This window comes from Uloborus diversus, chromosome 4 (assembly GCF_026930045.1).
Source record: "Uloborus diversus isolate 005 chromosome 4, Udiv.v.3.1, whole genome shotgun sequence".
In the NCBI taxonomy this organism is placed as follows: Eukaryota; Metazoa; Arthropoda; class Arachnida; order Araneae; family Uloboridae; genus Uloborus; species Uloborus diversus.
Genome location: NC_072734.1, coordinates 174,190,587 through 174,204,016, shown reverse-complemented (window position 1 = coordinate 174,204,016; position 13,430 = coordinate 174,190,587). Strand labels below are relative to the sequence as shown.

Genomic DNA, 13,430 nt, shown 5'->3' with positions numbered 1-13,430 from the left:
AAATTTCTAACTTACACATTTGACTACACAATGACGTCTGATAATGGCACGAGTACGCTTACACTGCTACCAGCAATCACTGCAAATGATCTTGACGCAGCACAATTCCCTTTCGGAACTCGGCCCGTTTTTACTGAATCATTCAGTTTCGGTTACAATCTCTAACCTTCACTCAGTGTTTCCGTAGATATTATTTCCAATTCCCTAGAATCTGGAACATTTCCAATGATCCAAATTCTCTAAGCAACGTTGAGCAAAGCATGGTAGTCCAAAGCTTTTGTTTCATGCTAAAAGATGTTGAGTTGTGGAGAAACGAAGCTGATGTTTCAATTACATGTTCGATATTCTGCGAGAACGCATGAAATGCGTCGGAGGCAAATAGGACAACTAATTTTTCCGTACGTCCAATCGTCACTCTTGGATTACCGCTTATTTTTTTGGGTTCAGCAAAACCACATTGGTTGCCTGCAATTTCACAAAACGACTACGCAATTCGACGAAGATCCTGCTGTTAGAAATATCACACATCCTTTCTTGACTGACGGAAGTTAATGTAAAATACCCACAAGCATTTCTGCAAGTTGTGCACCAAAAGTGAATTACTTGCATATTCTGTCCTGCTCGTCCCATGCGGTACAATCAGGTGTAATAATTTCCCCAAAAGTTTGTTATAAATCTTAATATTTTAAAGAAATAGAAGTAAGCACATATTTTCATCTTTACATTTGATACAAAGGTATACTCTTGACACAGTTATATTTTTATTATTTTTTTAATTTCAAAATTAAATTAATTTGCATGCGTCTGGTGAGGGAAATCCAAAGTGAACCTCTTGTAACTTGCTACATGAATTAGTTAATATTTTTGTTCTATTAATATAACAATGACAAAAGAAATAGTAGTTTGTGAAAGTCAATGCTCCGAAGTAAAGGAAAAATATATGAATTAATGAGAAGTAATAATTTAAACTGTTGGAAAAATTATGCTCGGGGTCATTCTACGAAAAAGTAGCCAATTTGTCTAACACGTGATGGTTCAGATGTTTCATTCAAAAGAAATTAATAAGGTAATGACGAAATAAATTTTTAAAGAAATTACACTTAATATAATTTGATTAGCAACAAAATTTTGTTCATTGTTGTTGTTAAAGTATTACTTTTAATGAAATATATGAGGCGTCCAGTGTGGGGCATGATTACCGTTTTCCGTGTAGTGGCTCATATAAATGCAGTCGCATACTCCTTTAATTGTCCCAAAACATCTTGAAATTGCTTTAAAAATGTATATACAGAAACAAAAATTTAAAAATAAAAGCAGTGGATCACTTTGTATATATTTCTTTTTTCACTTTTTTTTTTTTCAACAGAGGCAGTCCCAGCAGCTGTCTACTACGACTTACCGAAAATTCTTCAGGCAGATGTGGATATTGATACCACGAAACCTTCTGATATTGTTCAAGTAGGTCGAAGAACAGCAGCGTTCACGACTCTCTCAGAAAAATCAAAAAAGAAGTATAGAAATGTTAGACACGGAAGGTAAAAAGTGATGCCACATTTCAAATCATACTAAAACACAGTCACACATCATGCTTGTGCTTGTTTTACTTTAAGCAAGCCAAATATTATAATCATATTTATGTTGATTTTGAACTTGCTTCACTAACAGTTGTTTTGCGTGGAGCAACGAAGTGTTTATCATTTTTTAACAAGACAGCTAATTTTGCCGTTGTAACAAGTTCAAGTTTGGAGTATTTATTTAAGTAATTCTTTCACTGGTGTACAGATACACATTACGCAATCACTTCCACATTAGTCACTCATTATCATCATACCATCATTTTTACATCTTTCATCATTGTAAAGTTTTAAATATTTTTTATTTAAAATTATTTTATAAAGGTTTCAGTTTGGAAGCATTGGCTCTTCCTTTTGGAAGCATTCCATGGCCTAATCTTTTTAGGAGACCTTTTTTACTAGGGCCATTTCATATGACGGAACGGGACATATGGAGCAGTTTGGTCACAATATTTTGTTTCATAAATTCAAATAATACAAGCTAGACATTTTATTTTTGATAGCAACATTTGAGATTTGTCATAAGAACTATGTAAAACATCAAAAGTTAGTCAATTTGGAAAAAATAATTGAACGACATACAATAAAATGTCCTAGACGCAATGGAACATACACGAGATCCGTTTCGTCACGGACATTTTATTTGACGTTCTTCAATTATTTTATTTAAAAACAAATAAATTTTACTGTTTTACGTAATTCTTATGTCAAATCCTTACTGTTGCTATCAAAAATAAAAATTCTAGCGTATTTTATTTATATTTATCAAACAAAATTTAGTGAAAAAAGGATTATCCGTTTTTTACGAGAAGACACTTAGCCTCGCCTTATCGAACGCAGAGTTCCATTTTACGGGGGGGGGGGGTGATTGGTAAACATATCCACGTGCTCTAAATGAGGCAACCAGACAACTTTAACTTGGGCACGTTAAATATGTATGTGAAAAAAGTCTTAGTGTCTTTTACATCACTAGCTTCACTTGTCTGTTGCTATTTTCGTTACATTTAAAAAGCTGCTGCTTTTACAACAAAATGCTGTGATCCGAACATACCTTCCACCGAAAACAGAGAAATAGAATTATCGGATATCACGTGACGAAGGAGGAGTCAAATGCCTTTTCGTAGAAAACGGACACTTCTTCAAATGTCTCGTTCCGTCTCATGGAATGGCCCTAAAATGAACAAGAAAAGTAAGATTTAAATGGATGATTTTTTTCATTTATTTAAACATGTAGTTGTAAAACGTAACAGCACAACCCTACCTTAAACTTTTTTTTTAAATTAATTCTATCAATATTTTGCCCTGTTATACAGTACTACACGGCAGAGATAGCACGAGTCATAACGAAATTTACATCTCTAAAAGAAGGAAATGACACTTTGGCCGAAAGTGCGAATTAAAACCGTGACTTCCTTTATCGCGCACAGGCAGCTGGCGGAGCTAGTACTTCCGACCGCTTGGCACAGGACAGGTACTCTCAAACTCCACTACTTCACTATTAAAAAAACTTTGTAAAATCAAACTATGATTTAGAATGCATCTTTTTATTCTTTCCAACTAAATTTAACTTTGACGCAACTAATATTGATAAATAATCTTTGGTCATTATCCTTTAAGTGATTCTAAAACTTAAGGTACATAAGCAGTTTGATTTGTTTATGCAATAGCTGTGACGTATCAGATCTTTACTAAAAAAGAAGTACGTAAAAGCGTTAAAAAAAAAAAATGCTATTTTTATAAACAAAACTTTAGAAATTGCACATTACGTATCACTAAAAAAACACATATCACTCATGCACAACTCTTCGTTTCACTATTATAAATATATACGGTGAACTTGCAAGTTAATTGAAAATTATTCGCTATCCTTTAAAAAAGAAGAACAATTTTAACAAAATAATTTCTATATGCTAACGTTATAAAAGTTACCTTAATGAAAGTTTAAAGGAATGAAATATATATTTACTCAAAGGGTGCTAAGTGAAAAAATAAATGCATCGAAACTATGCGAATATTAGCAGTTCAGTAAATATCTTGTTTAGTTTTATCCTTTAGTTAAAATACCAAAAAAAAAAAAGTTCACAGTTGCAAATTAATAAAAAAAATAAATAAGGTTTTATTACATTTATTTTAATAATTTCTTTTTTATTTGCTATCTTTTATTTTGTTCTTTGAAATGAGTCTTACACTCACAAATTTAGAAAACATACTTAGAAATTCATCAAAAAGGGTTGCTTTATCTTAAGTTTTTTTTAGGGACTGACTATCTGATGAGCGCCTAAATTCTTAAAAAGGAATAGGACTGACGATTTCCTGAGTTTTAAAATTAATTTGTAGAATCATGAGGAAATCAATAGAATTCGTCATTAAAATATTTGGAAAGGTTGCTTTGTGCTAATGGCGACTTAAAACTGCAATAAAACATTACGAGCCAGACTATTTAAAAAAAAAACCATAAATATGCTATTTGAATCATATCGCAAAGTAACCTATCATTACCAATCACAATGCTATAATTTAAAGGAACTGAATCATCTATTAAACTGATGCTACAATATTACACGAATTGTTGGTATATTATTTGAACTTTTAAAGCTATATGCTTTATTTTAAAAAAAACGAAATAATTTTATAACCTACAAATTGCTTTAATTTCATTTTATTTTGGTCTTGCCTTCGCAAACAAAAAGAGTTTTATTACAAATGAAATGACTATTGGTTTAACTTTGTTTTATGACTTCAGATTCAGTCACTGCATTGAGGAAATGACATTCCTAAAATTGCCAAATACTTTGTCATCTTTCTTCCCATATTTTGTAAACTATCATGTATATGTCATCAGTGTACTGTACTTGTACGTGTAAATGTTAAAATTGCGTTACTACTGTTTTGTAAATCAGAAAATGTTACATGTTTTTAAATAAATGTATACATTTCTATCAGAGTTCCAGATAAATAAATGTTTGTTAAAATTTTATATATTCTTTCTTTTGCTTTGTGTGATTATCTTTAAAAACTAGATTAAATATTTAGAAACAAAAAACCCAGAACTCACTTCAAACAAACTTGTTTAAAGATTATAATTTCGAATTCTAATCGGTTTGGGGGTTGTCATCTTGCACATTTGGTTGTGACTTCTTATACCACTGTCCAAGTGGTCAGGTGGTGGACTTTCTAGGTGTAAAATTATCAGCGCCCAAGATGCAACATTATTTCCTTCAGATACCTTAAGTCCTCGTTTAGCTCAGACTCTCCCCGCTAAATAAACCGCAAAGTGAAGTTTCGCATCATGAGTGCCCAAGTGACAAAAATGTGGTTGGATACTGGGCTTCAAATTTTAGGTGCCATTGACAAACGTGCCCTGAGGGCGGCACGTAGAAGACTGGATGACCGAAGCTCGCTCTAGAATTCCTCTAAAGCAGCCCCATTAGAAAGGATTCGCCAATTCCACACACACAAAAAAAAAACAGTCATAATTCTTAAAGCCATGTAAAAAATATTAAGCTACATAGCTAAAAAAGACAAAATGCGGCATTTGTTTCGCTCAGACAACCTGGGGGAATAATCACGTTTATAGCAACAATCTTGTTATCATCGAATTCACTCTTGTTTTACATGTAGTTTCCACAATAGTTAGATTAATATCAGTCACGAACAAGCTCACAGTGTCTAACTAGATAATTGTAATGTTGCACAGCGAATCCTGCTTCTATTGCAGTATTGACTGCCTATGTCTTAACATACATATGTCAAGACAGGAAGGTTAATGCTTTAACCAACCTTCATTTTCGGAGTACCACTATATCAAAACACCTGGTATGATAAAAGTAAATAACAAACAGCTATCCTAATCCTAAGGTACCCAGATACACTAGTTTCACGCTCATAAGCGATCTTCTGGAATATCCATAAAAAAACAGTAAGCAGATGTCACGTGTCTCCTTATTAAAGCTGATATCCTTCACACCGGTAGCTACATTTACTATAACTCATCAGCGAGGGTTTGCTAACATGGTGTGGCAGATTTCGCGTGGAAACTGACAGTCGCTAACACAGGGCTGCATATCCTCCAAGGACGGTGCTTCTCCTCCTCAATTGCTACTTAGCCCCATCCAAAAATATGGTCCCCAGAAAATCGGATCACAAACCCTCTAAATTTCTCCTCCCTCTTCAAATTTCAATAATGCAGTCTGCGCCATGAACACTTCCTCAATCTCACAGACACTATGGTGCCTGTTTTGCAACTTAGTTTCAGGATGAAATGTTAGGAGTATTCAAATAAAAAGGTACCTTATGCCATAACAATGTAACCGTTAGCATATTTGCATATACCGCTATAGGAAAACGTAGTCAAACATCTCGGGAATGGATTGTAGTTTCCAGCATGAAACGGAGCGCGGTTGCTAGCACACGCAGATGAGATCAGAGGCTTTTTCAAAGAACGCCGTCCAACTGACCCTATTTTTCGACGTACGAGGTCTGCTACTTGTTGAATTCCTAAAACACAGGAGCATCATTGACTCCGATGCATACAGTAAGACACTTCAAAGCCTACGCAGGTTCAGCAAGAACAAAAGATCAGGAGTGCTCACAAAGAGTGGTGCTGTTCGTGATGACACGCGTCCACACGTCTTCACTGGTCAAGTTTTAAGTGGGGGCAGCTTGACCATCCGCCTTACAGCCCGGACATATCGCCCTGCGATTTCCATGTGTTTGATCCTTTGAAAAAGCATTTGAAAGGGAAGCCTTTCAACTCAGACGACGAACTCAAAGACACTGTGAATGACTGGGTTTTGTCCCAGCCACTGAAATTCTGGGAACAAGAAAACCATTGGTTAGTTAATTAATGGGATTGTGTTGCTCAGGTCTATAGTGCATACTCTAAATGAAGACTTTGCTCAAACATACTTTGCATAACGTCTTCATTTAGACCCACAGTATCGTATGGTACCTTCTCACTTGAACACCGCCTATATAATACCTGCCAAAAGTAGCTAATCTACTTACTTGTTTTTTTTTTTTATTTAAATTAAATAATATCTTCTGTGAGAAGTACGATCACAAAATTTCAAACTTCTACTTTAACACTAAAATTACCAATTTTAGTTATGGGGAAAAGCTCTTATTTTGTGTTAAGAGATGTTAACTGATGAAAATTGATGCTCAAACGTCAAAGAGACAGTTACGTACTCTAGAGGGAGGGAGAGGAGTAAAAATGCTTCCTAAGATAAGGTGCTTGGAATCGGGCGTCAACTCAGTATAATAAATACAATTTTAGGCTTTCGATTTAGGAATTTTCGTTCATTTCACGTTTGGATTATTACGTTTGCGGATAACATTTCATTGCAGCTTGATCCTTCCTATTCCCAAATATCTAAGCTGAAACGGCGAACAGCCACCTCATTCTCCCCATCCCCCTCCCTCCCCATCTCTCGTCTCTTCTTGTCAGACTAATGAAACTTCGCGTCATAATTTCACATCCCATTTCTGACATGGCGTAAAGTTACCCTAAGACGCTAAATGACGTTAATACAGTGAAATCTCTTTACAACAAACACCAACACAGCGAAATTATCCCTTTCAATGAAATACATTTTACATCTTGATTTAATTTGCATTACATTGCTTGAATTCTACCACAATGAAACTCCCGTTAAAACGAAAAAAATTTGCGGTCTCTTGAAGTCCGCTGCCTACGAAATTTCACTGAAATACATTTTAAATGTTTATTTTAATGCATACATCTTAATTTTCTAAATTACGCTTAAGGAGATTTTCTTTAGTTTTATACCAATAAATGCAGTAACACAACACAGATATCAGCGTGTCAGTTAAAAATAGAAACTTTACCGAACAAAGTTACCCTTAATTACTTCACTCTAAAAGCATTTACATGGAACCCGGTAAATTAGCATAAGGTTTTCAAATACTACTGAAACTAATCATTAAGGTCCTCCACTCGGTGTCCTGCATTCAATCCAGTGAACAATCCGAAAATCTGTATTACTTCAATGGTTCGATGCATGTGAGCTTTAAATGTCCGGTAGCTTTAACAATGTCTATTCTGCTTAGCGTTGAATCATAGCTTTAGGCCTTATGCTTTGTTCCAAACACAACTACTCATTGTCTTGCGCGCAGCTGCTGTTCGCTGTTCGTGAATAGTTAATAACAAATGGTGCAGACATTTACCGACAGATACAATTATTTCATAGAAAATGAAAATTTAGGAAAAGTATAAAATACGCTAAAGTCTGGATGTATTAAAAATACTTCCGCATGTGGTTTTCAGTTTAAGCTTTACCATTACATTTTAAAAAGTTCCTTCTAAGAAATTTGGTCTTTAGAGATGGTTGAGAAAATAAAAATGCGCGCTTGTATATAATTAAAGTTAATTCTAAAAGCATATTATTTTGGGGTGTGTAAAGTCTTTAACAGAAAAAGGAAATTCATAAACAAAAAACAACTTTAGGTTTAAATATTTATGGTTTTCTTATTTTTTAATCCTTATCTGGAATAGTTTTTTTTTCTTAACTTCAATACATTCCTACGCGTGTACCTTTTGTAGTTCTGAAAATAGTTGGAGGAATTTCAACTTCACTCCAGGCACTGGCACTGCAAGAATGTACCTGGGCGTGAGGGTTTGGTCGTAACAGTTTTTTTATTGGCTGAAATTGTCGTATTAGAATTGGCAATATGTGTTAGAATCAAAACTTCTAGGGGATTGACCCTCAAAATCTCCAAAAGCAAAGTTTTTCCTTTCATTGAAGTCAGTTTCAGTTTTCGATACTACCACCACTTTCATGTCTTTAGCTAGTATTGGACTAATTGGATAAGAATCTTGATGAGAGGAAGATAAAAATAAAAATTAATTAGGTGTAAATCCTAAGTTTAGTATTTTTAAAATAATTTTATTTTTTAGTCAAAAACTTTATGAACACCCTGTGCATCTAAGGACAGGATGTTTTAGAGTTCTAGTAAAAACGTAACTGTTTGTAATAGTTAAAAATTACATTATTTAGAGAAATTAGGAAAGAGTTATTTCGGTAAAAAAGAGAAATTGAAAAAAAAAATGTAGCTATAACGTGGAGCATTATAATATTTGTAATTGTAGTTACCAATTGTTCAAAAGTATCGATTTTTTTAACTGTTCATAATGGGAATAAATTGGGAGCTTACCTCGCATAACTTGTTGTATCCGCACATTCAAGAAGAAAGAATGTCAAACATTCTGAAATTTATCTTACACACATTTTTAAAGTTAGTACAATAGATTTCTTTCTTTCTTTTTTTTTTTTTTCTTTTTCTTTTTTCTTTTTTTTTTTTTTTTTTTTTGTACTTTTGTGTTTGATTTTTTGATTCAACACATTAAACATAAATTAAAGAAAAGTTATGATTTTAAGTATTTCAGAAGATTGCACAGAACTTTTCGGAATATGCAATTTCTTAAGACAAGTTTTTTTTTTAACCTGAAAGCACCCCTCACTACTTCAGGGGGTGTAGAGTAATCTAAAGGGAGACGCTAACAAAGCATAAAATTAAAACTAACAATAATTTCTTCAATTTTTTCAATTTTGTAGCAACATGTTAATGTTTCCAACGATATTGCTTTTTTTTTTTTTTTTTTTTGCTTTTGAGGTTTTTAGTGTAGTTTTCATCCAAGGAATCTATGTGAATCTTTATTTTCAGCATTATTATACATTAAGTAGTCAAAATATCGAGCAATGAAAATGTTTGAATTTAATCTGTGAGGCACTTTGTAACAATTAAAATATAATAGTCAAAAACGTCTCAAGGAAAAGGCTGCTATTGCATTTCAACCTTTCCTAGATCCTAGGCTACTTCAAATTAATTTTTTATTTAGTTCTTCGATTCTTTGATTTCATGCTTTTTAATAAAAATGTGTTCAAACCATGTTATATGTACTAACATTAAATTTTCTAAACAAACTTATCTATATTTTCATTTATTAAACAGTTTCGAATTTCGACATTACAAGCTGTATTGACCACATGTGGTGTGGTGGGAGGACCTCACGCGAGTGTTTAAAGGGTGCAAAGACTCAAACGTTAAAACCTTGTGCCCTTAGAGATGATTGCATCGTTTTTCCCCCCGACAACTTTCTGGTAGTACGGGAAAATTTTCTTGTCTGATTTAAGGTTAATTTATAATGCTCAATTTCTGATGAAATAAGGGTTCGTATTTTATAGCAGATTTTTTTTTTTACTTCTACGTAAAATGAAAACTTGCCCCTCTTCCCCTTGTTTCTGAGGTAAATCGAGGGGGTAGGGGGAAAAGGTAACTTAAAAAAGAAGAAAAAAAAGTTTTGCTGCTAGAATCGGTGTAATTTCATATCCTTCTGTTCTTGTGGCACGACTATTTTCAATGTCGTATCATTCAAAATTGGCAATTTGTTTTTAACTATGAAAAGCTATTTTGAAAGTCCAGCAAAATTAAATCTTTGAAAAACTTTACTCTAACTCCATTTGTTCTATATTTTGCTTTTTATATCACTGCATTTCGTTTTAAGATATTAGTTCTGAAAATTACTTTGGTTGAATACATTTTTGTGACACATTCAAAAGTTTTTTTATGACTCTGGAGGTAAATGACGATTTCAGAACTGTTAATGTTCTTTAAAAATATATATTCTATGATCTGCAATTACTTCTTTTCTGCAGAGATGATTTAGATAATGTTCCAAATTAAACCCTTAGTCAAGTTATCTAACCAAACAACAGCCAATGAACCCACCAATACATAGTTTCAATATTCGACACGATCTTAATTCCATAGAGAATTGGCAATTTTTCAAATCAAATTGCGTGGAAGATAATCCTACCTTGATAAATAAGTAGCCCCAAAATGTAGCTTCAAGTAAGACTTAAATGTTTATTAAAATACTGAACATTATCTTTATCATAAACTCTCAGCTAAATCAGAACAAATTCATTTTCCCTAAAGATCTCTTAAACCGCCATTAGGAATAGTTTTAAAAATATGTTTCATAAAATTGGAAATTCGGTTTAATATGCTAATTCATGTTCCCGTAATGTGTTTTGATTCGTATTCAGTCTAATGCGAATAAGCTTGTTGATGGAGCATTAAACATCGCATTTAGAATTCAGGGAAGATCTTCGCCGAGTTCTGCTGTCCATAATGGATGCCTCACGTTTTGACAGAATTGAAAATATGCGTGATCTTTGTACCGAATTCAAGTATATACTTATGATCTTTCCACGAAAATTTTGTTCTCTGTTTTGAGATTCATTGCAATGCATACATTTCCATTAAGAAGATATAAAATTAAAGAATAAATGCGAAGTTAAAAGTTGGTTATCATCATTCCGATATTTTTGAAGCTATTTGTATATGTAAGGCAAAACGATTTTTCTACTAAATTTAAAGGATTGAGAACAGTTATAGTGTTTGGATAGTTTTAAACAGGAAAATTTGAGTATGCGCTTTTTTGTAGGGGAGGTAGGACGGTTCTTGTTGTACTTCTTACGTTCCACATACTGGAAGAAATTATTGAATTTTGAATGAAAAAACTTCACACTGTAAACGAAGACAGCAACAAGGGTAAAAAACTGCAGTTCTACTACAATTGATGCAAACTCAACCTGACAGCGTAGTAAAGCTGTCAAAAGGACATACGTACCGTAGCCTTCACAATGTTCCCATAGTTTTAACCCCAACTATAGAAAAATCTCTAGAGATTTTATGAAATTTTCTACTATATGTAACCAAAACAGCTTTTTCTTACGAAATACAGTAACACTGTTTGATAGGAAGTTGCATTGGTTGCTAATTTTATGGAATAATATTTTATGGAATCCCAAATTACTAGAGATTTTCTAAAAGTACTGTACAGTTTTTACCTTACTGACAGGCCAGAGAATTTCAGAATAAAGGTTAATTTCTTCAAGAGCTAAAACGAGCTTTTATCCACTTGAATCAGCATTTGATTTCAAACATTAGAGGCGGTCCAGAAATTGCGTTGCTCTTTGAGAAAGGGAGGGGGGTTCTTAAAATTGTGACAGTATGTGAGGAGGTGGACATGGGGTTAACAAACACTTCACGTTTTTCTAATAAGAATATTTTTATGAAAAAGAGTATGACATGTGACAAAGGGAAAAGGAATTGAAAAATGTTTCAAAAAAATAAGACATCAGTTATGGAAAGACCCTTCGTATGTCATTAACCTCAGGGTTCATTTTTTTCCAAATATTTTATTTTGACACGTGAAAAATAAATGAAAAAATAAAAGTTCCTTTTTATTTCCTTTTACATAAGACTTAAAGGAAGTATTGTAACAGCGAAAAAAAATACAGCCGAAGTCACTTATAATGACCAATGATTTAATGAGAACCCGGATTTAGCGAGAATTAGGGATACTCAGTTGGTATAATGTTAAGCCTAGGGAGTATTACTGTCTTTTAACGAGCAAACCCCGCTTAAAACGAGCAATATTTCTGTGTGTGAAAATTTCTATTGACTTCCAGCTTCAGTCTCCTTTTTGGGTAAATTTTCTTTAACATGTCAAAGTCAACCAAAGTTAGTGATAAATCAAAAATCCCGAGAGCAAGCGATGGCAGCACTTTTTATTTAATTCGTGGAGCAAAAAAATTAAAAAAATACACATGTGTGTACATGTGTAAAGGAGGGTGGAGCACAATGAGAAGAAAAATATAAAATTCAAGATATTTGGAAAAACTTTTCCAATCGAAGATTTTTTAAGGTGTATTTGTAAAGCAGGTTAGGTGCACTAACTTTTGAAACACAAAAAACTTCACTGCTATCAAAGAGTTTTTGAGATAATATAAAAAAAAGGATACGTAAAATTTCGTCTTACTGTGCCCTACGCATGGGGTATAGTGACACGCATACGTTGCACAGTAAGACAGCATACAAGGCACAGAGAGTCAGCATATATTGTTGAGTGACACATATGTTTCAACGTTTAAAATCAAAATTCAATCATAAAGAAAAAAAAATTCTAATTAACTACACAATCGCACACTTAGACGCTATTATATTCTATTTTTGTTCTTTGTGGACGTTCCATAAATTTATTGTTCAATTTTAAATCACAAATTCTAATAATAGCATCATTTTTCTGTACATTTAAGAATCAATTCTTTATGCTTACCAATATTTTACATGTGTAGGAAAGTGTCTAAAAAGCTACTTGTTTAGGAAGTACAGTGGTGGACAAAATTATAGACTCATTTTTTTTTTATTTTGTTTCAATTACAACATGACTCAGTTTAAATTATTTTCATTGAAGTAAAGATGAATAGTTGAAGAAATAGTTGTAAAATTAGTACATCTTATCAATTGAATTAAAAAATTCATAAAATTAGAAAATTTTCAAATTTAATATTTTATCATTACGTGAAACCTGGACAAAAGTATAAACTCAAAGGTAAAAAAATCCAGGATTACGAGAAAGTTTCGTTCGAAAATGTTAATTTAACTCCATAGAATGAATAAATGTTGCCATCAGTGATTGCTAAAAGTTTTGTTTTTGGAAATTTATGAGAAACATATAAATGCATCGCTGGACAAAATTATAAACTCATTTTTTTTTTTCATTTTTTCAATCATAATTTAATTCAGTTAAAAAAAAATTTGTTCCAGTAAAGATAAATAACTCTCTCAGCATGGTAAAGTAGGATTGGCATTTCTTAATGGAAGATAGAACGCTGAAGATTACCAATTAATACTGGAGGATCATCTCTTACCTTTTGCTCATTTGATTCCTGGAGGTAACTGGTTATTTTAGGAAGATAACGCGAGTGTACACACAGCGAAAAGTAGAAAAGAATGGTTCAAGCGCTGGGGTATCAAAGTTAC

General features: G+C 32.9%; 1 protein-coding gene across 1 annotated transcript in view; it reads left to right on the top strand.

Annotated features, from left to right (window-relative positions):
* LOC129221003 (cartilage oligomeric matrix protein-like) overlaps window positions 1–1,718 on the top strand; it is a 210,965-nt gene extending 209,247 nt beyond the window's left edge. Inside the window, exon 24 of the mRNA XM_054855438.1 lies at window positions 1,367–1,718. Coding sequence (XP_054711413.1) covers window positions 1,367–1,539 — 173 coding nt within the window. The 3' untranslated portion in view covers window positions 1,540–1,718. The remainder of the gene's footprint in view (window positions 1–1,366) is intronic.
* The last annotated feature ends 11,712 nt before the right edge of the window (window positions 1,719–13,430 follow it).